Source organism: Chrysemys picta, chromosome 9 (genome assembly GCF_011386835.1).
Source record: "Chrysemys picta bellii isolate R12L10 chromosome 9, ASM1138683v2, whole genome shotgun sequence".
In the NCBI taxonomy this organism is placed as follows: Eukaryota; Metazoa; Chordata; order Testudines; family Emydidae; genus Chrysemys; species Chrysemys picta.
The window spans coordinates 63304048-63331337 of record NC_088799.1 but is presented as its reverse complement, the minus strand read 5'-3'; the positions used below and the strand labels follow the sequence as shown (position 1 = coordinate 63331337).

General features: G+C 44.4%; 1 protein-coding gene and 1 non-coding gene across 5 annotated transcripts in view; one reads left to right on the top strand and one right to left on the bottom strand.

Annotated features, from left to right (window-relative positions):
- The window catches only part of LOC101938583 (ras-related GTP-binding protein A), a 36081-nt gene extending 16078 nt beyond the window's left edge, over positions 1-20003 (top strand). Inside the window, exons 1-11 of one of the 4 annotated variants that reach the window (XM_008175080.4) lie at positions 2695-3059; positions 4117-4150; positions 6698-6797; positions 7736-7802; positions 8641-8863; positions 10317-10406; positions 12924-13019; positions 14798-14920; positions 16683-16774; positions 17961-18076; positions 19453-20003. In XM_008175080.4, the coding sequence (XP_008173302.1) occupies positions 4124-4150; positions 6698-6797; positions 7736-7802; positions 8641-8863; positions 10317-10406; positions 12924-13019; positions 14798-14920; positions 16683-16774; positions 17961-18076; positions 19453-19550 (1032 nt within the window). In that variant the 5' untranslated portion in view covers positions 2695-3059; positions 4117-4123 and the 3' untranslated portion in view covers positions 19551-20003. Of the gene's footprint in view, positions 1-2694; positions 3060-4116; positions 4151-6697; positions 6798-7735; positions 7803-8640; positions 8864-10316; positions 10407-12923; positions 13020-14797; positions 14921-16682; positions 16775-17960; positions 18077-19452 lie in introns of those variants that run through there. The other 3 variants (XM_065556396.1, XM_005279156.5, XM_065556398.1) reach the window with 3 other exon arrangements.
- On the bottom strand, positions 1103-1174 carry TRNAE-UUC (transfer RNA glutamic acid (anticodon UUC)). Its single transcript has one exon. It is a non-coding gene; the product is annotated as a tRNA-Glu (tRNA).
- Positions 20004-27290: the final 7287 nt, after the last annotated feature.

The following is a 27290-nucleotide window of genomic DNA, read 5'->3' as shown; positions in this document are numbered from 1 at the left end:
TAGGGGTTGTACTAATATAACTCTCGTGGTATAAAATCACACCCCCTGCCTACACAGATAAATCAGTACAAAAACTGTGTATAGACCAGACTTAAGTGTTAAAGCACTCAAAAAATGTAAACAAGTGCTAAGTATTGTTGCATTTAAAAGTCAAGAAATATAAAGGGCCAAAATGCTCTCTCTCCATTGTCAGTGATGCAGGAGCTCAGGCAATAGAGCAGTGTTCACATCTCGGAAGAACATCTGCCCCGCGGATGGCCAAGATTAGTTTTCCTTTTTATTTATGTATGTATTTTACTATGGATTCTAAGCCGTTGGGGGAGGGCGCCTTTTGGTTCTGTATCTGTACAGCGCCTAGCACAACGAGGTTCTCTTCCATGACCTTGGTTCCTCCTGGGCACTACTGCAAAAAGCTATAATGCAGGTTCTGCATGGATCCAAAGAAGACAGGGCTGATAAACTATTTCTGCTTCCAAACATGATCTGTGCCAGAGGTCAGGTGAAAGCAGCCAGCATTTCCAGATGCAGCACCTCAACCTGGGATAGATTTTTGCAGCTGTGGAAAAGTTGGGAAAAGTTCCAATATCCCTCCGGGGGGAGCTGTACCAAGAAGGGTGGAAGCAACTCAAATCTACCTGAGCTGGATTCCTTAAATCCAGTATAGGCAGTTTGCCAAATAAACTAAAATCATTTATCCCAAACCCACCGGTACTAAGAGGAAATCAGCGAAGGTATTTGGTATTACATGCATCTCAGGTTGCAAAGTCAGAGCTCTGAAGAGTCCCTTCCTATTCTAGCAAATAAGAAACATCAGGGATCTGTAACACAGCCTTTGCCCCGCTCTGCTCCAGAAGGTCCCTTGGGTGGCTCGGGCTATGCACCCCTGCATGGACCGACGCATCAGCGCCATCTAGTGGCCACATGCCGCCAGCGTCTCCGTTTTGCGCCTTGTTTCCAAGCCCATGTTGCGCGGGTTTTATTTGCTTAAAGCACCGTGGTTCGCCCTTTAAAGAGCTGAGTATTTGTTTGGTGGGGGGGGTTACTGTACCCGATTAAATATAATTTTGGAAACTATGTAATTTATGTGGGGAAAAAGTGAAACTTCCCATACCGGGAGTCGAACCCGGGCCGCCTGGGTGAAAACCAGGAATCCTAACCGCTAGACCATATGGGAGGCGTTGAGAAGTTATTGTATCTACCTCTCTTATAGTTGTACTTTGCTGTTTCATTTGTCTTGCTTACACTGTAATTGATCTGTTAAGTCCATTTCTACTTGCCTTTGGCTCTAGCAAACAAGCCTATAATATGACTGTAGCACTCCCTTATAGTAGCAATAGGCATTAGGACTAATCATATCACCCGAGGTAAAACTGTCCTCTGATCAGATGGGGAAAAATTGAATAATACTGAGTCTTTGGTAATTGCAAACCTGCAACATTCCTGCACTGTGTATGCACAAGCCATGTCTAACCAGCTTGATTTGCCCTAATGCACACCATCTAGACCTGCCCACATGGGCTTATAACAAGCATGGCTTTACATAGACCTGTACTCACCCCAGCCATAGGTTACATTGTATTATCTGCAGTACTGGAGGGAATAATAAATATGCTCCCAGGTTGGGTGTGAACTAAAGTCCTGGATTGAGACACCCATAAACTTGGATCCAAATTTTGCAACTGGACTGGTCCAGTCTCTATCATGGGCCGAATCAAAATCTTGGAGCCAAACACCCCCAAATGATGCTGATGTTTGGAAATGTCTGTTTAATGGCCGAGACAAATCCTGTATCCAAACAAAATCTTGGGAAAATTTGGATCCAAACTTTGCACCTAAGGCCCATCTCTAATATGTATACTTGGGGCCTGATTCTGCAATTCTCCCCCCTTCCCCCAATGATCCTACACCTGAGGCCTGATGTCCCATGTATGTGTAAATCCTACACTCTGAGCCTAATTCTGCACTTTGTACATGTGCCAAGCATATGCGTGGGGCTTGCTTCTACTACACGCTAAGTAGGTGTCAGTCATGAATATGTGGAACTGGATCCTGCACATCACACACTATGCCCCCACAAATGCACCAACCATACCCCTGATAACTGATCATACAGCACCTGGTACATGCACCAATCTACACACAGTGTCCAGTCCTTCACTCCATGCGCTATTTATTTCATGCATGTTCCAGTCATTCCCATGGGGCCCAATCCTGTACCCTATCAGCTACAACCGATACATGCTAATCATACATGTGACCTGATACTGCACCCCATATATGCATCCATCATACACACAGGACACGATATGCACTGCATATGCCACACCCCAGATATGCCCCAATCAAACATATGGGGCCCAATCTGCACCACATACACAGTCATATAGATGGGTCTCGAGTCTGCATCCTACACACTGTATACCACGGGTGCCCCAGCCATGCAGACAAGGCCCGAGTCCCTACCACCCCAGGCTCTCTGCAATCGTACACTTGAGCCCAGTCTTGCAAGGTGCTGAGTACCCATGACACCTATTGACATCAGCGGGCTTGGTGCTCCCCCCCGCCACTGATCATGCCTGGTACTGAAGCAATGCCTCACTTATGGGCAATTTGCCCCCACGCAAGATGGCCGCTCTGGCTTCCCCCACCCTTCGCGGCCCTGCTGTAGTTCTCGCCCTTCCGCCTTCAGTCACCTGACGGGCGGGGGAGGAGAGGGCTGGGTGGCTGTTCACGTGACCGGCGGAGGCAGCCTACTCCTGAGTCTCGTGAGCCAGGGGCGCAGGGGGTGTCCCGGGGGCCGCATCCGAAGGAGGGGAGACCCCGCCAGGCGGCTGGCTTAGGCAAGGCCGAGGCCTCGGGGACTAGCGGGGGGATTGGCTCTGTCTGCGCACCAAGCCCTGCCCCCAGGACCCCCCGCTGGGTGCGGGCCGGGAGAAACCCCCCCGCCCCGCTGCGCTCGCACAGCCACCGCTCGGCAAGAACGCGGCCTGGGGCGCAGAGCAGGGACCCCCCGCCCCACCGCGGGGTCGGCCCAGGAGGCGCCGCGCTCAGAGCCAGAGGTAACGGGGCCGGGGGGGCAGCAGAGTATGGGGGAAGGGGATGTAGGGAGAGAGAGAGGTGTGGGGGAGACAGGCGCGGTGGGAAGCAAGATGTGGGGGGCAGCGGGGTCTGGGGGAGGGGGAACAAGGTGTGGGGGGAGAGCGAGGTATGGGGGCGCAGACGTAGGGGGAGTGGGAGCAAGGGAGTAGAGTATGGGATATTGGGATTGCTGTGGGGATGTAGTGACTAGGAGGGGGTCAGTGTGGTTGGGGTCGTGATCTCACTGGGGGTATGAGTAACTGGGTTTAAAAGACATGGGGTAGAGCAGGATCACTGACATTAAGCAGGAGTTAGCATGGGCAGGGTGCAGTATGTGAATGGCTGTGTAATAACTTGGGTGGGTGGAACACTTTAGGGTGTAACTAGGGGGGTAGTATAGGGCTAAAGATTAATTTGCTTAGGGTGTAATGTCAGTTTTTGGGGTGGTTAGAGGATAAGGGGATATTAGGATGTGTGGGAGCATGTGACCAGTTTGTCTTGGGGTTAGTGTGTACATGAGTGGCTAATGGTGAATGGAATATGTCATGGTGGTTTGTGTGTTTGGCTGGAGCTACTTACTGTTGGGGTTTAGAGATTGGGTAATATGTGGAACAGTAATGTGGGGGTTAATTTATATGTGGGAATAGAAGTGTTGCTAATTGACAGTGCTGTAGGGGAATGGAGAGAGAGTGTGTGTGTGTGTGTGTGTGTGTATTAGGAGTTTGACGTGCTTGTGGAGGGTGTCCGGCAGTGTTGTAGGGTTACTTTCCACCACACACTGGATTTATCTTGCTTATGTCTATTTTAACTCTTATTTTAATACATAACTAAGAGACTTGTAAGCATGGGCGTTTTAAGGATCTCTTTATGATAGGATGTTTTTCCTAAAGATCCCTTCAGCTCTTTTGCCTGGGACAAAAGTTGTAAAGTGCCTTCTGTAGCTGGCTCTGTTATCCGGGTTGGGATGAAGTTGTTAACTGGAGCAGAGGAAAGTACAGCAGTGTAACAAGGATGCTTGTCTTTGTCTTAAATCTGTAGGTGGGTGATGCCAAGCACAGCCATGAAGAAAAAGGTAAGAATTGGATTACACACCCTCTACTTCTTTGCTGCCTACATTGGCAAATACTGATCAAGTTCCCCTTTGAACCTATAAAAATACCTTTGAGATCCCAAAGTGCTCATCAGATACCTTCTGGTGTGAGTGCTTGTGCTAGTCTCATGATATGATCTTCATGATTGTCAAGTGACCATTAATATTCAAAGACCCTTTTGCATCCTGTGGTAGTGATGGCTGCTGTGTCCTTCAGTTAACATGATTGGACTTGAAAATGAGTATTTATCAAATATTTTGATAATCAGAGCAGCTGGGCTTGTGCAGAGTAAAACCCACCACAGTAATCACTAATTGAATACACCTCACTCATGGCAAATACTCAGGCAAAAATTTAGTGTTAAGGGGAGAAAATGTGTTATACTCTAGTTCATATGTATGTAATTAAACACTCCTGAGCTCTGTCAGAGGAATGTACTTTGGAAGGTTATATTTGCATTGAGGGGTTCAAGTGGAGAGGGAAGTTTGGTTGTATTGGATAGTGATTGGGAGTCAATGATGGAAATATAGCTCCTCTACTCAGAATTAGGAGTGTAGATATTACAGTGATAACTGTATTAGAAATGCCTAAGATTGCTAACTAAAGAATGTGATTACTCTTGTATGTTTTACTTGGATCAGATTTCTCTTCTTCACCCACATATTGGGGTCTAGTCCCTTTGAAAAGCCACCGGAGGGATTGGTGGTGAAATCTCACACTTTTGAATTTAGAGTCTATTTTAAATTGGATAGCGCTATGTCTAATTATTACAACAGGCTGACGCTCATACAGACGTTTCTTCACCAATTTTGTTGTGAAATGAGATCAGATATCTCTCCTTTTGGCCTTTTATATGCAATCACCAGAAAACACTATACTTGGGGGTTAGCTTCAAAGAGTCTGAGATGCATTACAGGGCCTGTCTGCCTCTTTGAAGAAGAGTATGTTGCCATTCTTCTGCTGCAAAGTCCACCAAAGCCTGTTATCCTGAACTCGGTTATGCTGTGGGAGCATTTCAACTAGTTTGTGCCTTAACTGTGTGGTGAGCTGCCTTTGGAAGGGAACTAGTTAGCCTATAAAAAGTGACTAAAATGGCAAAGTGGGATTCCATGTCAATTGGTTAAGTCTGAGATTTGTTTTCTAGTTGTAAACCATGCTCTGAGATCTGTAAGCTCTGGGATCTGAGAATCAAGCGGGTGTCTTGCTGACTTATACTCCATTGCCAGTCAAAGATTCTGTAGGACAGCTTCAGCCTAGAGTTGCATCTTTTTTTTTTTAAACCCTGTTGTCTATAATAGGATTTCAGAGGTGTTGCCAAAGGCAGAACTTTGTTTTGGGACTGGAACTTGGCTACTGATTCTTTTGATAGTGTGAGCCAATCCCTGCTGCTATCAAATCATTTAGGGTTGCTATTGAGCCATTCAAATGATTTCCCCCCCACCCCCCCAAAAAAAGCAAAAACCTAATCACAATGTCTCCTGCTCTTTCATGGCCTGCTGACCTGAGAAGCAAGAGATTGGGATTGCATCTGTGCCTCCTGCGTAGCAGTATTGGGTAGTCAAATTATACTGGCTCATCTGCTTTTAAACTTCTTTCTGCCTTCCAGTATGTTCACATCTAAAAGCCGGACTTGAATTTCATTTCACAGTCAGGGAGGAGAATCTGATTCTTGTATTGTGATGTAGACAGTACAAAACATAAGCATTGTGGTGAGGGGAGGACATTGAATGGTCAAGTGTTCATGTCTGGTCAAGTGGTTTATTTTTTGGGGTTTTTTTTTTTTTTTTAAAATGTTTGTTTTTGGCTCATCAAATCCTTGTGCTTCTGATGAATCAGGAAGAGCAAGCTTTCATCTTAAGTGCCAGTGTGTTTGGAGAACATGTGTGGAGGCTGGGGAAGTGAAAGATTAAAAATTACTTCAAAAATAAATTTAGCTCTTCACTGAATGTCTGAAATCCAGCTGTGAACTCTGCAGAGTGCCTTCTCGATGTATCTAGCAGAAATGAGCTCGGGTTGACTTTCTCTGTGACACATTCATGCGTTGTGATGGTTTTTTATTGGTATGGGGTCAAGATGAGGAGCATGAGTAAGCTTCAAGAAGCACAGTTACTTTTCATCTGGATTTTAGGCAACTATACAATCAATACTAGGGACCGGGTATGCAGCTCCCACAGTGTGATCTGACTGTGGGAAAGGAAGAAAGCAAAAGCCAAGGAGAAGAGGAGTAGTCCGTTTGTGTGTTGAGTAAATGGAAAGCATGTAAAGTGACAGAGTTTTATAGTGTGTAATGCTGGTTTATTGACCATGAATATCAAGGAATTAAGAACACATGTCATCCAGTCATTCAGGCTTTTGTTTGATAGCCTTTTCTGAGAGGGCCAAATCACAATATGCACAAGTCAAATCCTCTGTGCATGGGGCTACTGAAGCCTTTTGTCTTTACACCATTAGTATTTAGCCATTAAAGAGCCATGGAGAAGCCAGCATTCATTGTGGTTTAACTCTTCTCTCTTGCCTTTCCTTACCAGGTGCTGTTGATGGGTAAAAGTGGGTCTGGAAAAACCAGCATGAGATCCATTATCTTTGCAAACTACATCGCCAGAGACACACGGCGCCTTGGCGCCACAAGTAAGAGCTTGGTCTCTTATTGACTCCTAAAGCATCTGCTCTTGAACTCGGGTTAACATTTAAGACCATCTGCACAGAGATGCAAGGCAGTTATCCACTGAGACTCTCACCTTTCCTCTGTGGATGGAGTAATAAGAGTGTCTCCTATGTCTGCTGGGCCCCTCCATGAGGGTCCTGGCTGAAAATCTGAGCCAAAGTACCTCGGATGTAGGTGAGGTGGAATGATCCTTCCCCTTTAAGCTGTGGGCCAGAAGGTGACTAAATGTTGATGCAAATAGAGTTTGCAAACTAATGCTTTTCCACTGACCCTGCCTGCTCACAAAGAAGTGTTCAGAGTGGCTGATGAACCCTCCAGAGAAAACCTGACTTCTCTATGCCAACAAGATGATTTGGGGCAGTAATAAACTGCTTGCTAGAGAGTGGGGCTCAGTGGTCTTAGCAGAAAGACCTCTGCATGGATGATTCTGCAATACTCCATATCTATTGAAGGTAGGACATGGAGTCTTAATCTGCAGCAAGGGAGATTTAGGTTAGATATTAGGAAAAAGTTTCTAAATATAAGGGTAGTTAAGCTCTGGAATAGGTTTCCAAAGGAGATCCCATAACTGGAAGTTTTTAAAAGCATGTTGGACAAACACCTATCAGGGATGGTCTATGTTTACTTAGTCCTGCCACAGCACAGGGGGCTGGACTTAATGACATCATGAGGTCCCTTCCAGCCCTACATTTCTATGATTCTATATTCATCCATGGCAGAATATACCTAGTAAAGCTGAGTAGCTGGAATTCCACGCTTACAGCTCTGGGCTTTAAATAGTCACCATGAATCAGGTTTTCAACTGTGTTGGATGGTAACTTCCCAGTAGTCCCCCTTTTCAGTTGTTCTGTGTTTCACGTACATGTGGTACAGTTACTAGACTTCTCTTGTCTCTTTCCAGTTGATGTGGAGCACTCCCATGTTCGATTTTTGGGAAATCTGGTGCTGAACCTGTGGGACTGTGGAGGGTAGGTGTCTGTTCTTTTGCTTGTGAAACCCATGGAGGTGGCTGTGGCAACTAGGATGGTGGTGTGATACGTTAGGAGGCTGTCCTTTTAGCTACAGTGGGGTGGGAATGCTTTCTGTGTATCAAGTGAACTGTTGATGAAGGCGCTTAGAACTGTAGATGGTACCATATAATTAATAAACCCCACATTATAAACTCAGACATGGGGGCTGGGTGAAGGGGGCTGACTTGATAATCATGGAGCCCAAAGTAACCTCTCCATGGGACAGGGGGAGTAGACTGCCTCTCCCTTCCCTCACTGCCTCTTTCTCCTGTCAAGACAATGTCTCTGAGCCTTGCAACATGGATGAGCTACCTCTAGGGCTGCAGAAATTATTGTTGGAAATGGATTACAGAACCTTTTGTTTTGGGGTCAATGCTTCAGATTGGACCAAAGTGGTAGTGTTGGACCATTGGTTTTTGTTAAATGAATTGGGGGTGGTACTATCATTCCTGGTGGGTAGCTGTCTATAGAAGAAGCCCTGTCATTGACCCTCAGCAGAGATGGGAAAGGCATAAAGGCTGAACAGCCTTCTGATGAATGGACTTGGTTTCCTGTAAAAAGTTGATATACTCAAGTGGGGCAGGGATGAGGCTCATTTGGAAGAGTAAGCTTACACCGCCCATGCTGTACCTGTTCTGTGGCTAAGGAGAGGACTTCAGTCTCTACAGTTGCTGTATTGATAGCTTAGTCCTCATACATAATAGACTTTCTTAGCAATGCAGACATATGGGTAAACCACGCTGGTCTGATTGATCTAACTGGAGTCCCTTTGCCTTGCTGCTATGCCCCTTTTCAGACAAGACACCTTCATGGAGAACTACTTCACCAGCCAGCGGGACAACATCTTCCGCAATGTGGAAGTCCTGATCTACGTCTTCGACGTGGAGAGTCGCGAGTTGGAGAAGGACATGCACTACTACCAGTCGTGTCTGGAGGCTATCCTGCAGAACTCTCCTGATGCCAAGATCTTCTGCCTAGTGCACAAGATGGATCTAGTGCAGGAGGACCAGCGTGATCTGGTAAGGAGCTGAGCATTGCCTTATCAGTGTGGGCGCTGTAACAAAGAGCATGCATAATGTTGTTGCCATCTTTCACTTTAAACATAGCCACACCAGCACTTTCTCCAGAAAGCTTTTTTCAGATTTATCTGTGGGGAAAATCTCTGAAAAGTTGAGTTGCTCCCAACCGCCAAACCTGTAGTCCCCATGCTACTCCTGGCCCATTATTGTATAATGCCTGTCTAATGGCCTACATAGAGAAGAGACTCTCTATGCCAAATTACCTGTAATCTTCTCCTTTATGGTGTCAGTTTTAGCATTGTTACCAATTTTTGGGATATGGGGGACAAAGAAAAACCCAAAAGGTTTAACCTCCCTGTTGTACTTCAAAGGATTAGGTGATCAACTCTGTCACTACTATGCTGCTGGGTCAAATCCAGCTCAGCTGTGTATTAAATAAAAATAGTTACCATGTGTCAGCTGTTTAGCCTGTGTTGTAAATTGGGGAAGTCTCAATTCCAATCCTAATGCACTGATGTCCACATCACAGTTGGCACTAGCCAACACAAAGACTGACAGTTGTAAGCAAAGGGGCCATGGACTATGAACTGGCGTTGAGTCTGACCTACCTTCTTGCTCAGATGTAGTCTCTTTACGGGCTGGCTGAAGTACAGCCAAGTATTTCCAGCACTCAGTGCAACACCTGCAGCGACACTTAGGGATGGAGTTCCAAAGTGCCCAGCAGCTCCTGTTATTCCTAGGACGGGTGAGATTCCCCAATGTCCTCAGTGGGTGCTGTTGGCTGCTGAGCTCACTCTTCAATCTGGGCCATGGTAATCTTTAAGTTAGGAAGCTATACCCAGCTCCTGGTGTTAGATGAGAAATTAACTTTGTGGGTTAGATACGTTTCTTTATGACACATGCACTCCCCTAGCTCTGTGGTTCATCATCAACCTGGTTCAGACCTGGAGATCACTTCTTTGGTCTAGTGCAGTGGTTCTCAAACTTTAGTAACCTGAGGACCCCCATTTTGATTTAAAATGTTTGCCACGGACCCCCAAGCCTGCTGCTCAGTCCCAGGTCCCATCCCCGCTCCACTCCATCCCCCAAAGCCCCACCCCACCTCTTCCTGCTCCCACTCCACCCTTGCCCCTCCTTTTCCCTGCTTCTTTCTGCCCCCTCCCACAAGTGTCCCCCTCCCCCCATCCCTCCCAGCACCTCCTGCACACTCGGAGGGAGGGGGAGGAGTTGATCAGTGGGGTCAGTGGCCCCGAACATGATTCCTCCCCCTCCCTCCCAGTGCCTCCTGCACGCCGGGAACAGTTGTTCCCCAGCATGCAGGAGGCACTGGGAAGGGAGGAGGAGGAGTTGATCTGCAGGGCCTGCGGACCTCCTGGAGTACCCTCGCGGACCCCAGTTTGAGAAACGCTGGTCTAGCCTACTCAACACACTGAACTCTTTCTTTCACTTCCAGCTTGATACATCCCTGTCCAGATGTGCAACGAAGGGCTCAGAAAAGAGCAAGGAGGCCACGTGGGTGAAGCCACAGGCTGGTCTTCCCTGGGTAGACAAACTTCAATGAAACAAATTGGCTCATAACTCAGCAGATACTGGCTAGTGTTCTGAGCCTCATTTTGTCACACTAGCTCGATCTGGTTGTAACTTAAAGCATTTTCCTTCTGGAGCTTGTTTGACTATTACCTTCCATCCTCCCCAGGAAGGGGTCAGGAATGTCCTGGACTCTGCATAAGTTAAATGAAAGCTAGTTCCGTAGGGCTGTGATGCTTGGTATTTCAGTTTGCTGTCCAGTAACTATTAACATCAGTATCCATATGCAGTTGGTTGGTGTGAATTCTAAGCATTCCCTGAAATAAGGAAGGGCATGGAGGAGTGGAATCATGCAGTGACACAACTTGAAAGCATTGCAACCCCTCTAGTAGGAACTGCTTTGAGGTATCTGCTAGTCTCCTTTGAGTCAGGGATTCTGTCTGCTTGCTTGGGCCTAACTGTTGACCTGACTTGAAAGTAGTGCCAAATTGTGGACCTTGGCATCTTGTGTGTATTGGGTTACGTAGTTAGTCAGGAGGTTTCTGTATGTTCCCTGCTTTCATGCTCCTGAAAACAGATTAAAAATAGCTTGTGGAAATCTGGAAGATAAACACTGTGACATGGGTCAGCTTTCAAGTTGGGGCTCTTTTTAAGTGTATGAATCTCAAATGTCTTCTTAAGGTTGGGGTCTCTTGTGAATTGGAATATCAGAGAGAGAGAGAGGAGAAACCTCAAAGAAATCAAAATGCTGTTAATCTTCAGTATGTTGTTAACACGGTGGGCTGGGACAGAAATTATTTTTCCCTATCCCTGTTCATTCCTAATGTCCACTTCTGAGACTTCCTGCCTCATAGATGTGGGTGGAACAATCTGGATTTTGCTAGTGAATTTACTGTGAATAATTTATTTTTTCACACCAGGGGTTCACTGCTAGCTGTTTACCTTGCTTTTGTCATGATTTCTTAAGTTCTGATGTCTTGGAAAGTCTTTTTTTGACCCATCTCAGCTATTTTTAAACCATAACCTGTAAGAGCGGAGTAAGGAGTGGGACTGTGGGGTTATACAGTGACTGCTTAACCCATGGCAGCTTAATTAATGCAGCACACTTCATTGTAGGGTTTTTCCCCCATCCTCTTTTAACCTGAACGCCTATTAAGTCCTTGTTCACATTCATAAGTCTATGAGCAGGGCCCTACCAAATTCACAGTCCATTTTCACAAATTTCACCGTCATAGCATTTTAAAAACCTTGAATTTCACATTTTCAGATATTTAAATCTTAAATTTCACAGTGTTGGAACAAAGCATGAATATGTATTTAAAAATGGCAAAAGATAAACATGTAAAGCCCTTAAATCAGCATTTCTCAAACTGGGGGGCCTGATCCAAAAGGGGGTCGCTGGGCGGGGGGAGTTGCAAGGCTTTTGTGGGGAGGTTGCAGCATTGCCACCCTTCTGTGCTGCCTTCAGAGCTAGGTGGCTGGAGAGAGAATGAAGGCAGCACTGCTGGCAGCCCCAGGGCAGAAGTGGAGCTGCTTTCAGAGCTGGGTGCCCAGCCAGCAGCCGCCCAGCTCTGAAAGCAGTGAAGAGGTAAGGGTGGCAATTCTGCGACCCTCCTACGATAGGCTTGAGACCCCCTTTTGGGTCAGGACCCTCAGTTTGAGAAATGCTGGTCTCCCCCATGAAATCTATATAGTATAGAGTAAAAGTATACAAAAAACAGATTTCACGGGGGAGACCAGATTTCATGGTCCATGACATGTTTTTCAAAATAGGGTAGGGCCCTATCTATGAGTGAATTTAGAACTAATGATCATTGCCAGGGCCAGGCATGTACAAGCAGCAATTGTGCATGCTTCTCCTACACAGATCTGCCAATTCACCTGGTTCCTAACCTGTAGCACCCACAATTTTTCAGTCCTGAGATCTCACCCAGCTCTGCTGATGTAACTCCGTCTTGATCTGCAGCCCCCTGTTCTTCCAGTCATGGGTCTCTCAGACAGCTCTGCTAGTGCACTTCCATCCTGGCCTGCAGCATCCTCAGCTGCTCTGGCACTGGAAAACATTGTGCACCCTTGAGTTCTGTTTTGAAATGCAAAGTTCTTACTATAAATGCGGTAAAATAACCCCAGCAGAAGCATTCACCAAAAACAGGAATGTGTGTGTTCATCTAGGACAGTGATACTCAGACTGAGGCTCGGGAGCTGCAAGTGGCTCTTCAATGTGTCTCTTGTGGCTCTTTGCAGCACATGATATTAAAACACCGTGTGATTTTAATTATTAACCAGCCAGGATGCTTTCACTATGTTATTAACCAATTGTTGATAAAATAATACTTGGTCAGAATAACCAAGAAAAAAATTTATATATATATAATATAAATAAATTATATATATATATATATATAAATAGTAAATGAAACAATGAATTCACACTACTGTTGCTCTCTTGGGTAATGTTAATCGCTGATTTGGCTCCTGAACCACTGAGGTCTGAGTATCACTGATCTAAAAATATCAAACTTCTGCCTTCCAGATTTTTAAAGAGAGGGAGGAAGACCTGAGGCGACTGTCCCGCCCCCTGGAGTGCGCATGCTTTAGAACGTCCATCTGGGATGAAACACTTTATAAGGTTTGAATGGCTGCTTCTCTTCATGTATGGCATTTCCATTCGTCTTCCTCCTGCTCTACTGTTGTGTAAACTGCATTGGCAGTCGCTACAGAATTCCATAGCTTGACTGGATTCTCCTAGCCCTTTAACTTCGAAATGTTTTCTGAAACAGGTGGTTCCATTCTGGCTGTTCAAGGGGTGGGGCTGATGGCAGTTAAATTGCTGGCTTCATAAAATAAATCTACCTTTCCCTTCTCCCATCAGTATTATGGTTCATAGTCCTATATCTTCCTGTTAACATTGCCCACACTCTCTGCCTAATTCATTTAGAAGGAACCTCCACCCCACTTAACACAATAATGTGTTCAGCCAAGTGCAGAATTGTCCATGTTATATTTTCTAGGACATTGTCAAGTATTCAGTGACTCAAGTGATTAGACTTCCACATCTGCCTGGGAGACTACTTCATACTCTCTAAGCTTGTCTTGATATCTAGCCTAAACTTTCCTTACCTTCATGCATCCCAGTTACCTGTTAAGCTCTCTCTCCAGATATTGGGGTGATGGATGTTAAATGGATCAGACTGAGAGCAAATTACGGTTCTCCAAGTGTCACAAATGTGCCACAACCATCTCAGTGGGCAAAAGCAGCGAGAGCCCATTAGCCTTCTGTTAGACTGACATTCATAGGAGTTGATTTTCTGGCAATCCCTTTGACTTCAATGGGAGGTGAAGCTGGGCACCTTCTAAAATCTATCCATGCATACAGAGAATGCCCCAGTCTACAGTATGTGGCTTCAGCCTGAATGAAGCTGGTCCAGGCTACATCCTCCTGAAAATAGTTTTTCTGTGTCTTTAGTGTGTACACTAGTCCCATACTGTAGGCAGTTAGCCCGTTTCCTATTTGAGAGCCAGCTAGGTACAGATTGGCTAACCTTTCTTCTTAAATGGATCCCTGTAGCCAGTCAGTCATTGTGAATGCTCTTGTTTATGCTTCATATTGACATGCCCAGAGGCAGAACTGCATCATTCTAGATACAGTCCCATAAGAGCTTGTATTGAAAATGAATATTTTGGACCTTCTGCCTACAGACAAGGTGAAACCTCAGCTGTTCCTTTGAGCACCAGAGAAATGCCTATTAAATGTATAAATAAAAGCTTTGGTTTTGCCCAGTTTGCTTGTATGTTGGAGTTCTAATATATAAGCAAATCACTGCTTGGCATAGGCAGTGAGGTGAAGCCCCTACAGACTGAGGGCCTGATCCTGAGATATGCTGAACTTCACTGGAGCCAACTGTAATTGAGTGCTCGGCACCTCTTGGGATCAGTCCCTGAGTTAATGCAGTGGTTCAGAGCCTTCTGCTGTTACTTCTATGGGTACACAGCAGAGATCTGCTTATTTACAAGCAAGAAAACGGAAAACTGAGGCTTTAGCTGGGAGCAGTAAACAAATGCTTCTCCTCTGGAAACATGGGTTCAAATTCAGCCCAGACATCATCTGGCAATTAGATGGTATCAGACTAGTCCCTGCAAGATTTTTGCCTGTGTCACAATTTGACGTGGCTGGTAGATTGTTCAAGAAAAAGTGTGTGATTGGAACACGAGTGGGGGCCATAACCATAATTGAAGTGCATGGGCACAGAGAGATGGGAGAAGCTTGCATAACTCATGTCTCTGCTATCATTGACTGTAGCCTGAATTCGCTGACTCTTACAAGCACTTTGCATAACAAGAGATGGAGGATGGGGACACCCTTATGCAATCCTCATAGCACTCACTGGTCATTTTGTTTTCTGACAGGCTTGGTCCAGTATAGTCTATCAGCTGATTCCTAATGTCCAGCAACTAGAAATGAACCTGAGGAACTTTGCTCAGATTATAGAAGCAGATGAAGTTCTTCTGTTTGAGAGAGCCACTTTCCTGGTGAGAACTGCCATCCTTGCTCTTTGCTGGGTCCATTTGCTCCTCTGCCCTGTCCCTTAAGGGGGCAGATTCATGATTCTAAAATGCATAGGGTTCCTTGTATGAAAAGCATTGTAGAGTGCAAAGGACTCAGATGGGGTTGATGACCATAACGCATGCTAGGTGGAAGTTCCAGGTTGCAGAACTTTTCATTCAGTGCCTTTATGACAAAGAGAGTAAGGGCTTGCTTACACAGGGAAGCTATTCTGAAATAAGGTAGGATATACATTTAAAGCACAATAGCTATTTATGTGGATTAAGCTAAACCGAACAAAGGTGCACTCAGTGTGGAATAAATGTGTGCACTTGAAAAAACGAGGAGTCCTTGTGGTACCTTAGAGATTAACAAATGTATTTGGGCATAAGCTTTCGTGGGCTAAAACCCTCTTCACCCATGGGTTTTAGCCCACAAAAGCTTATGCCCAAATACATTTGTTAATCTCTAAGGTGCCACAAGGACTCCTCGTTTTTGATAATACAGACTAGCACGGCTACCACTCTGAAACCTGTGTCCCCATGGAGAGTTATGGTGGAATAGCTATTCAGGGCAAGTTCCCTGTGTAGACAGGGCCTAATTCTGTTGCCTTTGACATGAACCAGGTACTCCTGTGACATTCCTGAAACACCCTCTCAGAGCAGTTAGACTGTGAGCAATGTTAAATGCATGATTCACCTTTGCCTCCTCCAGTCTGTAAGGAAGTTTCACATCCCCAATGCCTGGTCCATTCTTGGAATTTTCAGAGAATTTCCTTCTGTACTACACAAGGGTAAAAACTTATTCTGACTTGAAAAATTTGCAGATTTTCACTTCCTCCCAGGTGGTACTTTAACTGTTCAGGGTCCCTCTGTTGCTGAGTACCTGATCCAATATAAACCTAATCCTGAGAGCTGGGTGAAAACTTTCCTCAAAACTTTCTTCCTGACACAATGTCCTACTTTTAAAGGAAAACTTTTGTAGAAATTTATTTTGTTTGAAACTTTTCAACAAAGTTGGGTTTTTTTGAGGGGTGGGGGGGGAGTTGGGTTTTTTGTTTTGTTTGTTTTTTGGGTTTTTGGCGGGTTTTTTGTAATGGAAAATTTAGGGAACCACATCTGTCTCTTAAAAATTTTCTTAGTAAATACTTGCCATCTTCCACCATCCTCTACTAGTTTCTGAGGGGTTTTGTAAATTAGTATGGCATTAATGATCGATGTGATTGACAGCATTGTAATAAACCCCTATTTTCATATAACAGCTATTTTTTGGGACAGAAGCTTCTCATGCTCACAGCTTAAAAGTGACTTTTTTACAAAAAATATAAATTTCTGGATTTTTAGATTCTCTTTTCTGCACTCTCATATCTTTATAACTTCCCCGTGGACTTAGTCCTCCTCAAGCAGAAATCCTTTTGACATATTTGAAGAAACTCTGTTCAAAAACATCATTATGCATATTTGGTAATCATACTGCGCATGCATACAGTGTGAGGGTTTGCTGGGTCCACATACATGCATATTTGTTTGAATATGCAATCAGATTTTTATTTTAAATTAAATAATTTAAACTATTTAAATTGCATTCTTGACAGCTTTCTAAAACACATTCTGCCTATTCTTTTGGGGGTATGTTGAAGCATGGGCAATTGCAGTGCGAGAAGAGGAGATCCTCGGGACTCATTAGGAGATGTGGTGGTGGGTGGGAACTTCTGCTTTGATTGCTGAGTTATAGTGATTTTCCTTGCAGGTTATTTCCCATTATCAGTGCAAAGAACAACGCGATATCCACAGATTTGAGAAAATCAGCAATATTATTAAACAGTTCAAGCTGAGCTGCAGGTGAGATGGATTATCTGTGTATTCACGTTACTAAGAAATGGAAATCTTTAGACTGTGGGTGAGTGCCATCAGCCTGACTTGGCTGTGTTGATGTCCACCTACCCTGGCTAGACATAAATGATAACTCTGTGTCAACCAGACATGCCTTGTAAATTCTCTGTAGTGCATACTGGCCTTGAAGTGAGTAATGGTTCTATGAATAATAGGCCACCAGAGAAGTTCTCTTATTCAGAGAGGTATTAGAATGTATCCTGTTTAATCATGACTCAGTTTTTCATGCTTTTTATCATTTTTTTTTCTGGTGTTCATTGAAAGAGGTTTGTTCTGAAACATTTTTGCTCCCATCCATTTTCTTCTGGGTTCTGCAGAGAAGTTATAGTACTGAGCTTGTGACCTAATGGCAGTTAATGACAACACTTTGTGGCACTGCAAATCTAAGATAAGCTCTTAGTTATGGGCGCGAGCTCCAAAAAGCTGGTTTGAGAGAGGAAGCACTTGCTCAAACAAATTTAGCAACAGTCACAAAAGAAAGGCAGAAGACTTAAGACAAAGTTAAAGTTTGAAATAGTTTTTTTTTTTTTTCCAAAATTGCTCCACTGTTGCCCTTCCATCTCTAATACTTGAAAAGATTTAGAACACTCATAGGGTAGGAGCAGCTGAATAGCTACATGTATGCTTTAGTAGGCTGTTTCCAGAGTCTTCAGTTTACTACTCTCTTCTGTTGCTGGTCCCCAGAGTCATTCTGCTATTGTTGACTTTCTGACTGCTGAGTGGTTCCAGTGTGCACTGCTCAAGAGACCCTGACTTTTGGGGTATAGCAAACTCAAACAGGTGTCAGTCACTATTGTGCAGTGCAAAAGCTTTTTTTATTGAGTTAAGTGTAAAAAGAGAACACTAACCCACCGTAGCTAGTCAGTACTGAACAGAGGGCCTTGCTTAAATTGTATTCAAGTTTTGTAACCATGAAGTAAATCAAAAATATAGCCACAGATTTTGTATCTGTCAAAAACAAAAAACCTAGTGTCACATACTGGCTTAGTTCTTATTTTACAAACAAAGCTGTGCAGTTATGAACACATGATGAGACTAAAGTGATCTCTAGATATGAGGTGCTCTGTAAATAAAGTGCTTGCTTTTGAAATGGTCACATAACAGGAGTTAATTCACTTTTCTTTCCTCCTCACAGTAAGCTGGCTGCTTCTTTCCAGAGCATGGAAGTCAGGAACTCTAACTTTGCTGCTTTCATTGACATCTTCACATCGAATACATATGTGATGGTGGTCATGTCTGATCCTTCCATACGTAAGTTTAATAGAGCATAGGCATCTATTGCGTCGCTTTGACAGGGACCAAGAGCTAGTTAAACTTGCATTTGGCCCTTGATACCATAAATTAGCACCCATCTACATTGTACAATCAGCTAAGCCCCCAAGACAGTTGAAACAGTTTAATTCTGGAATTGTGGATAGGACTAACACGTGTTATCTGTGATGCACCAGATGGGAACATGGGTTAAAAGATGGCTTGATCATGCAGTGCAAACAGCACCAGACTTTGCAAATCAAGTTCTTCTCTGCTGTTTCTCAACATAGTGATTAATACAGATGGGAGTTTATTCAGACAGTGTCAGTTAACATGTCTATTCTAGTAGAGTTGAACATAGTAAATGTTCTTTGCCAGATCTAATCTGGCAGCTGGGCTGTGAGTTTTGGGCCTAAATTTGAATTTGGGCATTTTCTAGATGAATTGTTGTGCTTCGTTAGTGCTTCAATTATGGCTGCATTTTCCTTTTTAACTCAAGAAGCAATTGATGGATAAAATTACATTGCTTACAGCCAAGGAGTGCAGGCCCTTGTATGTTCTTTGGTAACATTTTTTCCTGTTGCTCACTATGAAACTGCTTTTTGTATTACACTATTTGAGGATTTTAAGTGAGACAGACATGCGGCACATGGGCCTAGTGCTGTGATTCCCTGAGAGCAGAAAATACCTTTTTAAAACTACTTTTCTGTATTTGGTTAGTCCCATGCGTTTAATCCTACCAGACTGGGGGCTTGCTACCAGCTGTGACATTCTTTGGAATTCCACAAATGGGAAGCTAAGAAAAAGCTAAAGCAACTTCCTTCCATAATCACAATTCCTGTTAACAAACTTGCATCAGTACAGTATACCTCCCTTTGGGTCTCAGACAGCACCATTCTGGGATCATCCAGCACAGCAACCCAATCTTGCCTGCTGTGCCCCTTACATTACATCCTCAGTGGCCTGGGAGTAGCAGAACAGATCTGGTAGAGCTCGCTATTTAGAGTAGTGGTACTTTTTCATAAGCGCTAGGCCCTTTGGAAGAGAGGTCCTGTTTCCCTATGTTAGTTTTCCTCTCAAGAGTTTGATCAGTGAAATCTGACATTGGTCAATGTAAAATATTCCCTTTTCAGTGCTACACGAGGTGGCAACTTGCCTTGTTTGTTTCACTCCTGGTGAAACCTATAGCTGTGGAGCTTTAGGGGAAACACGAACCAAAACCACACAGAGCTTTGTGGCTTCAGTCCTGCTGCTGTGAACCAAAACTCCTGTGTTTTACACTACAGGGAACCTTCCTAGCTAACCTTTCCAGGCAGCTTTTGACCTAATTACTCACATCCTTTGTTTTTTCCTCTCTTGCCCCTTCTTCCCACTAGCTTCTGCAGCTACACTGATCAACATCCGCAACGCTAGGAAACACTTTGAGAAGCTGGAGAGAGTGGATGGACCAAAGCACAGTCTGCTCATGCGCTGAACCCTGGCCAAACCACATGGTCTTTGGGGGAGAAAAGTTGGAACTGCAGTTTTTTTAGGAGAATCTAACAATGTGGGTGTCTTTGTGGGCTTTAAATGAGTGTGCTGCTTACCACCGCAATCTTCTTTATTTTTTTCTCCTTTTAACATTGGACACTAGTCACTTGGATGATGTCTGGATACACCGTGGACCTTTGAGAGAGACTTCCTGGCACACTAGGGGTTGGGGAAGATACAAGGGCAGGTGATTTGCACTTGGCCTGATAAGCCTAGTTGCCATAGTCATGCACATTGAAGCCTTTGTGGATGTTTTCCTGTATTCCAGATGATCATATAAATCACAAGGATGGAATATTACTATTTTATCAGCAAGTTGCTAGGATACATTTATAAATTTCTCCTTGTCTTCGGTCATGAAAATAAATTTTTGCTACCAGGGACTTTGATTCCCAGAGCTCTGGAAGTGGTTATTTTTTCCTTTTAAAATGTTGTGAAGCTTTGCCATTGGACAGGCAAACAGGTACCTAGCTGCATTTCTCCTTTCTTATTACCTGGGCCTTTTTTAACCAGATCCTCATTTGAGAGAGAGTTTCTACTGTGTAAAAATGCATTTAATCCAGAAGAGTCGTAGTCAGAATGACTGTTTATTAGTCATCTTAATCTTTTTTTTCTTTTTTTCTCTATGATTTTAGGCTTGCCAGAATGAAGATCATCCTTGTTATATGGAAGTAGCTGAAAATAATACTCCCACTTAACAAGATAGTAGTCCTTGCATTCAGGTCTTCCTCCTCCTGAGCAGGGAGATGCTGAGAAGGGCAAGGGACAACTGTATAGAAGTCAGATGAGATAACCGATCTCATTGCCCCGCTGAAAATGTTGCACTCAGTCATCTGTGATCTCAAAAAGGCAGTCTGACAATATTAGACACCAATGTGACTCTACATTATGGTCTAATTTGTTTTACTGGACTTGTGCTTGATTCTCCATTAAACATAGGAAAACAAAAGCACTATCAATTAGGAAAATCTATAACCTGTAAGAGTTGTTGAATGGGCTGATGTTCCTTTGAGCAATTATTTCTGCATACACAGTGATGTTACTCTAGGAAAAAGCGGACATATTGAGTCTAAAACAGGTGTGGCACTTGTCTTATATAATCCCTCACTCTGTCATGTTGCCTCAAAGTCAAGCTACTAGACGGTAAGTTTTTCATGATGTGAGCACTAAAATGTGAAGTGCGTATCTTAGCTTAAGACAAGCTAATAGGATGCCCCCAAATTTTTATCATCTCTGAATCTTTGCATTATTTTATACTAGTGCCCCAAACAGCCTACTCAACAGGCATGTTTATATAAAGATCCTATATGACTAGTGCTATCTTCAGTCAAAGAGCTGTCAAGCCAGCATCCCAGCAAGAGTGGAATTGTGTATTACCCATGTGTATATTGAAGAGTCAGGCATTTGAGTACCTGGGAGACTTATGACTGGACTATAAAAGTACAATAAGGTTCTTAGTTGTCTGTAGTGCTTCTAGGAAGAAGGATATGGCGGACAGAGGCAGGAGGTGGAATGTGAAGTGTTGGTGCGGCATATACCAGCCACTACAAACTCAATCTGGCCCCTACTTCTAGCAGCAAGCAGTGAAATTGCCACACCTTCCTCCATCTTATTGACTACTATCTCTGTTCTAAATTCAATCAGTGGAGTTCTTCCTGCTTTTTTTTTCCACCCAAGAACTATCCTCAGAACTCTTCTGACAAAGCAGATGGACTCAGTGCTTATCTACTATGCTAACATGCTGGCTGAGTTCAGGGAACTTCAACTAGTGAAACCGCCAAACAATTAGCAAGAAGGATTCTGACCCTGTACTTGAGAGCCTTCCTCCTGCAAACTTCAAACATTGCTGAGGAAGCAGAAAATGGCCTGTAGCTACAAATTCTGAACATTCTCCTCTGAAGGCTGAGACATCTGTTGTTCTGACTTAGATTTACTCTCACCATCCCCCGACGCAGCTAAACAGTACTATCTTCTGGTTAGAGCAGGTTGGAGTTGTGTGTTTGGGAAAATGTTTGAATGCTGGACCTCTAAGGATGAAATATTATGAGATGGCAGCAGGAGTAGAAAGTCCCACAGTTACTTTTCCATGTTTACTAAAATGAATGCTAAAAAATGGAAAAGTAGCTGTGAGTTTGAAAACTGTTCATCTCTGGTTCCCTCGCAGGAAAGCTTAATGAGGCTGTGGCTAGCATGTGAAAGCAGAACAATATTGAAAATGTTATCTGTCCTGGAAGTGGTCCTGTGATATAAGTTCTCTTCCTCATTCCACATACCTGTGTTTACTGTACAGATCAGTGTGAGCCTGAAATGAAGCCCAGTGCTCAGCTTTGCACACTGTAAATTCCTCAGGGCAGGTGTTATGGTAGAAACCCACAGTGGTGTTAGCTGGGGCACTGTCAGTCATCTGACGTGCATTTGTGCTTAGTAAGGGTCCTTTCAAACAGGCTGCTATTCTGTGGCTACCAGGGCCGGCTCCAGGGTTTTGGCCGCCCCAAGCAGCCAAACAAAACAAAACAAAAAAGCTGTGATCGCGATCTGCGGCGGCAATTCGGCAGGAGGTCCTTCGCTCCGAGCAGGAGTGAGGGACCGTCCGCCGAATTGCCGCCATACAGCTGGACGTGCCACCCCTCTCCAAAGTGGCCGCCCCAAGCACCTGCTTGGTAAGCTGGTGCCTGGAGCCGGCCCTGGTGGCTGCCAGGCTACTGACGCATGCACTTTTCATGCTAGTATGCCAAAGCAGCAGCATCTGGACATGGATCCTTAAACTGACATAAAAGTCCTTCCAGCTGAACAGGTGCGAATTACACACTGAATTGTGATGAAAGTGGACTAAACTGTGGTGATTTTTCCTTACTTTTCTGAATGATGCCATCCCCCAGCTGCTCCAAAGGCTGAATTGCTACTGGATTACTCTACCTATCTGTCAGTATGTTAGATGGTATTTATTTCTGCATTTAGTCCAATAGCAGCCATTAGTTTAAAATCTGTTGGCACCCTTACAGTCAGAGCTAGAAGTGCTGCTGGCAGGGGGCAGTGTTTAGCTTTGGCATCTGTGAGGCCCTGCCACATGATGGCTGAAATTCCGTTACAGAAGCTGTTACAGAAGTAGTGTTTCATAGGCCTGGATCGGCTCCTCACAGCTGTTCTAACAGCATTTAAATCACCATTTCAGTACCTCTGTGGCTAGCCTGGCTCCATCTCGTGGATGGAACAGAAGTCTTGGTGAAAGATGTAAATGCAGCTCATGCTGCAGGAACTAAATTTTTCAGGGCTGTCTGCTAGGGTGACCAGATGTTCCGATTTTATAGGGACAGTCCCGATATTTGGGGCTTTGTCTTGTATAGCAAAAAGAATGTTCTTTTTGCGGATACAGACTAACACGGCTGCTACTCTGAAACCTGTCTTATATAGGTGCCTATCCCCCCCTCCCCCTGATTTTTTTTCACCCTTGCTATCTGGTCACCCTACTCTGCTGCCTTTGTGTCTCAGGTATATGCAGGATTTAACATTACTCTGTGATGCCTGTATGCTAAGGGAGCAGGTTAAAGATGAATACCATGCTGCATTGGGTTAACCACTCAGATACCGGCTATATAAAACACTCTTAATCCTCACTGTAAAACCCCAGTGTCCCTGGGTAGCTAATAACTTTTTCCTTCTAAGCTGCTCCTCCTGACCCTTTCTTCCCACATTATCTCATCTCTATGGTCCTGTGCAACCTGTCTAGATTAAAGACAGTTTTGTAAGGGCTGGGGCAGGTGTTGTAGGCTCAGCTGTTCCCTTCTAAATTTAAAAGTACAGGTTATAATAATCTTTTGGTACAAGTCTTAGTGCTATCATTCTTTTTGTGTTGTTCTGTAACCACTTGCTTCCCCCTGCGCTCTGAATTAGGCTACAGCATGGAGGAAAAAACTTATTATCCAAAGTAGAACTCTTACCCTTCTTTAAATGTGGCTTATAAAAATGAGTCTTCACTTCCTATAAGAATTTTGCAAGATCAACTGATCTGATGATCACAGAGGTGTCTGTGGTGGTGCTCAGAGAACCCCTTTTATTTTATAAAGCTGCTCCTGCAGCCCTTTGTCCCTGTATGGCATGAGGCTCTGGGCATTTAATGGATATCAAAGACTGGTCATTGTCCTTGAAATGCGGCAAACACAGTTTGCAACTTTTTTTTCCCATTAGTAGGTAGGGTGCATAAAATTCTAGCTTGGTTCTTGTTCCCTACCTCCTGTGATGATCAGAAGTACAAAACACTGAAAGCAGCATCTCTGGTTGGGTGATAGTGCCTTGTTTCCTGATATAAGCCACCCTTGCCATGATCTTATTGAACAATTGGCATCTCCTCCTCTTCCCCACTGAGTGTACTTGGAGATTAGCAAGTCCTGTATGGGTTGGCCTCTCACTGTGCCATTAGAACTGGCATAGAGTTTGCTGATGATTTTGGATGTGTGGATGTGGGCCATCCAAAGACTTACTGGCCCAGGACACGCTCTCTGCTGAACTATCAAATGGTCACTATTGTAACAATAAACCACATTCAGACTTTCACCAGCAACTGTTGGGCCTAAACTAGTACCTGGTTAGACTTCTTATTTCAGGGCGTTACAAGCAGTAGACTCTGGGAGTATAGAAAAGAACAAGCTACTATTCAGTGGTGCTGCAGAAGGGCAAATAAACTATTACATGTTTGATGTAAAAAGTTCTAGGACTCAAAGAACCTGCAAGTACTCTACATAAAGAACAACCTTATCATTCTGCCATCAGTGTTGATTCAGCCCTTTGTCCTTCCTGGAGTTCCATGCTGTAGGTGGTTTGTGACTTTAATCAAGGACTCATCTATTCCACATGGTTCTGTGGCGGTTTGCTGCGGTATCCTTGCCTCAAATTCCTCCCATGTCCTTCTGTTGTACAGTGTGCTCTGTGCTGATGGGTTACTGTGCTCTATCCCAGAGGTGGTTGCATTTCTGTCTGTGTATGAAGTTTGTGAAGCACATTTGATTGAAAGATCTTGTATAATTAGTGTAAGGAGGAAATTTACAACCTCCTTGATAGTCGAATCAGGATTTCCATGTAGGGAACAACCCCATAGCAAAGTAAGAGGCTTTCAGTACAATAGGGCAGGAGGTGGGGAATCCTAGTGAGCGTATGGCTGTGACTTTTGTACCTGGGATGGTTATGCAAATAGTGGGGTGCTGAAGGGTGGCATGTAAGTACTGTTATCAGGTAGGCTGTATCTGTGCTGATTTTACGACTTGCATGCATGCTCAGCACACCAAGAGTTATTAGCAATGTGCTGCACTTGGCTGGGCTAGAAGGGTCTCTGACCTGCAGAACAATCCAGTTGGAGGGGCTGAGTGGCTGTACCATAAACTGAGATTCAAATGGTCAAAAGTAATGGCCATATCACAACTTCAATCCACAGGTTGGGGGCGGGGGGGAGGAAAGAGTAATTTATGCTGAGTTGTCCTTTGCTGTATGTTCAGTGATGATCAGATCTGTGGTTGATGTTGAAACTGGAGGCATGGCAAATGCACGTGAGGCTAGAACTAACTTGACTGGGGGAGATTAGATCAGTGAGCACTGCAGGTAAGGAGGGAGATTTGGCCCTATTAAGTCTGAAGCTCTGTGCCACAGGAGCGACCATTAGCAGATGCACCTATTTTGGGGTGACTTGATTGTATTCACTTACACAGCAAAGGGGAATAATGCTCTCCACTGCAGCAAATACTAGGGGAAATTCTCTGGCCTGTGTACTGCAGAGGGTCACAGTGGTGCCTTTGTCTTTTCAGCCTGGACTCTTTTAATACCCACCCAGTGTTACTACCTCATATAACCATGCACTTTCTTTTCCCCAGCAATGGGGTGCAGTCAGGACTGAGCTGCTGGAAGGAGTTGTCCAGTGGAGCACAGTTGTAAAAGTTGGACATTTTGGTTTAGGAGTTGGGAGACCTGAGTTCCATTCCCAACTCGGACACTGCCTCTCTGTGTGACCTTGGGCAGGTCACATTGTCTCTTTATGTCTCAGTTCCCCCATCTGTAACATCAGATAAGGAAAGCTCTCTCCCAGCAGTTTTCTGAGTGTGAATGAATTTCTGTGAAGCACTCTGCCCTCCTCTGTCCTTCTGCAGGAGGATCACAAAGTGTTGCTGGGTTTGGCATAAAATGGAGTGAGGGAAATGGGTTGAGATGGCCATTGAAGGAGAGGCTTAGCTGTGTAACTGTGAATCTTTTGGGTTTGTGTTGCCGCCATGTGTGGCGTTTGAACAAACTTATCTGGGAAAATGCATATTTCTAAAAGGCTACAGGAACTATGCCAAGAGGCAGGGTGGAGTACGGGTGGGGGCTGGGAAGGAAGGGACACATGCTCGTCTACTTAATAAAACGTTTCTACTTACTAAACAATACTGAGATACTTGTCATGCTGGTATTCAACTGCCAAGATACAATTTCAGGGGCAAAAAATCATTTAGGAAAGGCTCATCTAGTTATTTAAAAAAAACCCAACGCCTTAGAAAGCAGCCACGCTGACACCGCCTTTTATACTGCCAAGACAGATGGGCAGAGTGGAGTATTGAGGTATCAAGGCAAAATGATATATGCTCTGCAGAGATGGGCATTGGAAAATAGATGGCTCTGCTCTGGGACAAAAAAAATAAATCAAGCTCAACCCAGTTTGGCATTGCTAGGTCCCTCAATGGCTATTAGCCAGGATCGGCAGGGATGTAAAACCAGGCTCTAAAGTGTTCCTAGCCTGTGTTGCCAGAAGCTGGGAATGGGTGACAGGGGATGGATTGCTTGATGATTCCCTGTTCTGTTCATTTGCTCTGGGGCACCTGGCATTGGCCACTGTCGGGAAACAGGCTACTGGGCTAGATGGACCATTGGTCTGACCCAGTCTGGCCGTTCTTATGTTGCTGACTAGCAAAGGAAGATGGCATTCAAGAAAACTGAACCTTGCCAACCGTTAACAGAAGGTGCTGGGTTATGCAACTCAGAGTTGAGATTCACACTTGACACCAAGGTCAATGATGCTTTGTTAGTTGGCGACTTCCCTACATGAGCCCAAAGGTTTGCCCATAGGACCTTCCCCCTCTGTCTGGTAAGCAGAACTTTAGACAGTTTAACAAGTGTGTTCCTAGTTTGCTGAACCAGAATGACCCATACATCACTATTTGGATGTTTTCCACACAGCTAGAACTTCTTGAAGCACATGCTGGATTTTCTGAAGTGCTTGTCACCCTGATATGATGGCCCTGACCTGGTTATCTGTACTCTAAGTAGTTTTACCACCTTTATCACTCTGCTATCTGAGCGGAGATGTCCATTCATCTCATAAGCACATGCATATCTTGTGTCACAAATAACATTGCATAAAATCCTCCTGGTATTGCTTTGGAAAGCAGGTAACCTGGCCCAGTCAGTGGCTGCCATTCAAAGTTAACTGGTTCAGCTGTTAGCAGTACCTAGGAACATGAGAGCCTGATGTGCCTCAAACAGGATTTTAAATCCCTTACTGGAATTTGGGGCTTTCAGCTGTAGGTCAGTGGTCTGGACCTAGCCAACCAGAGTCTGTAACTAGTTGTTCTCAGTCCAGTTCCTAAAGGACAACAGCCTACATCACAAACAGACTAGTGTGGCCACAACCAGCTGCCTGCTGACCACTTCTTTAGGAGGCAGAGAG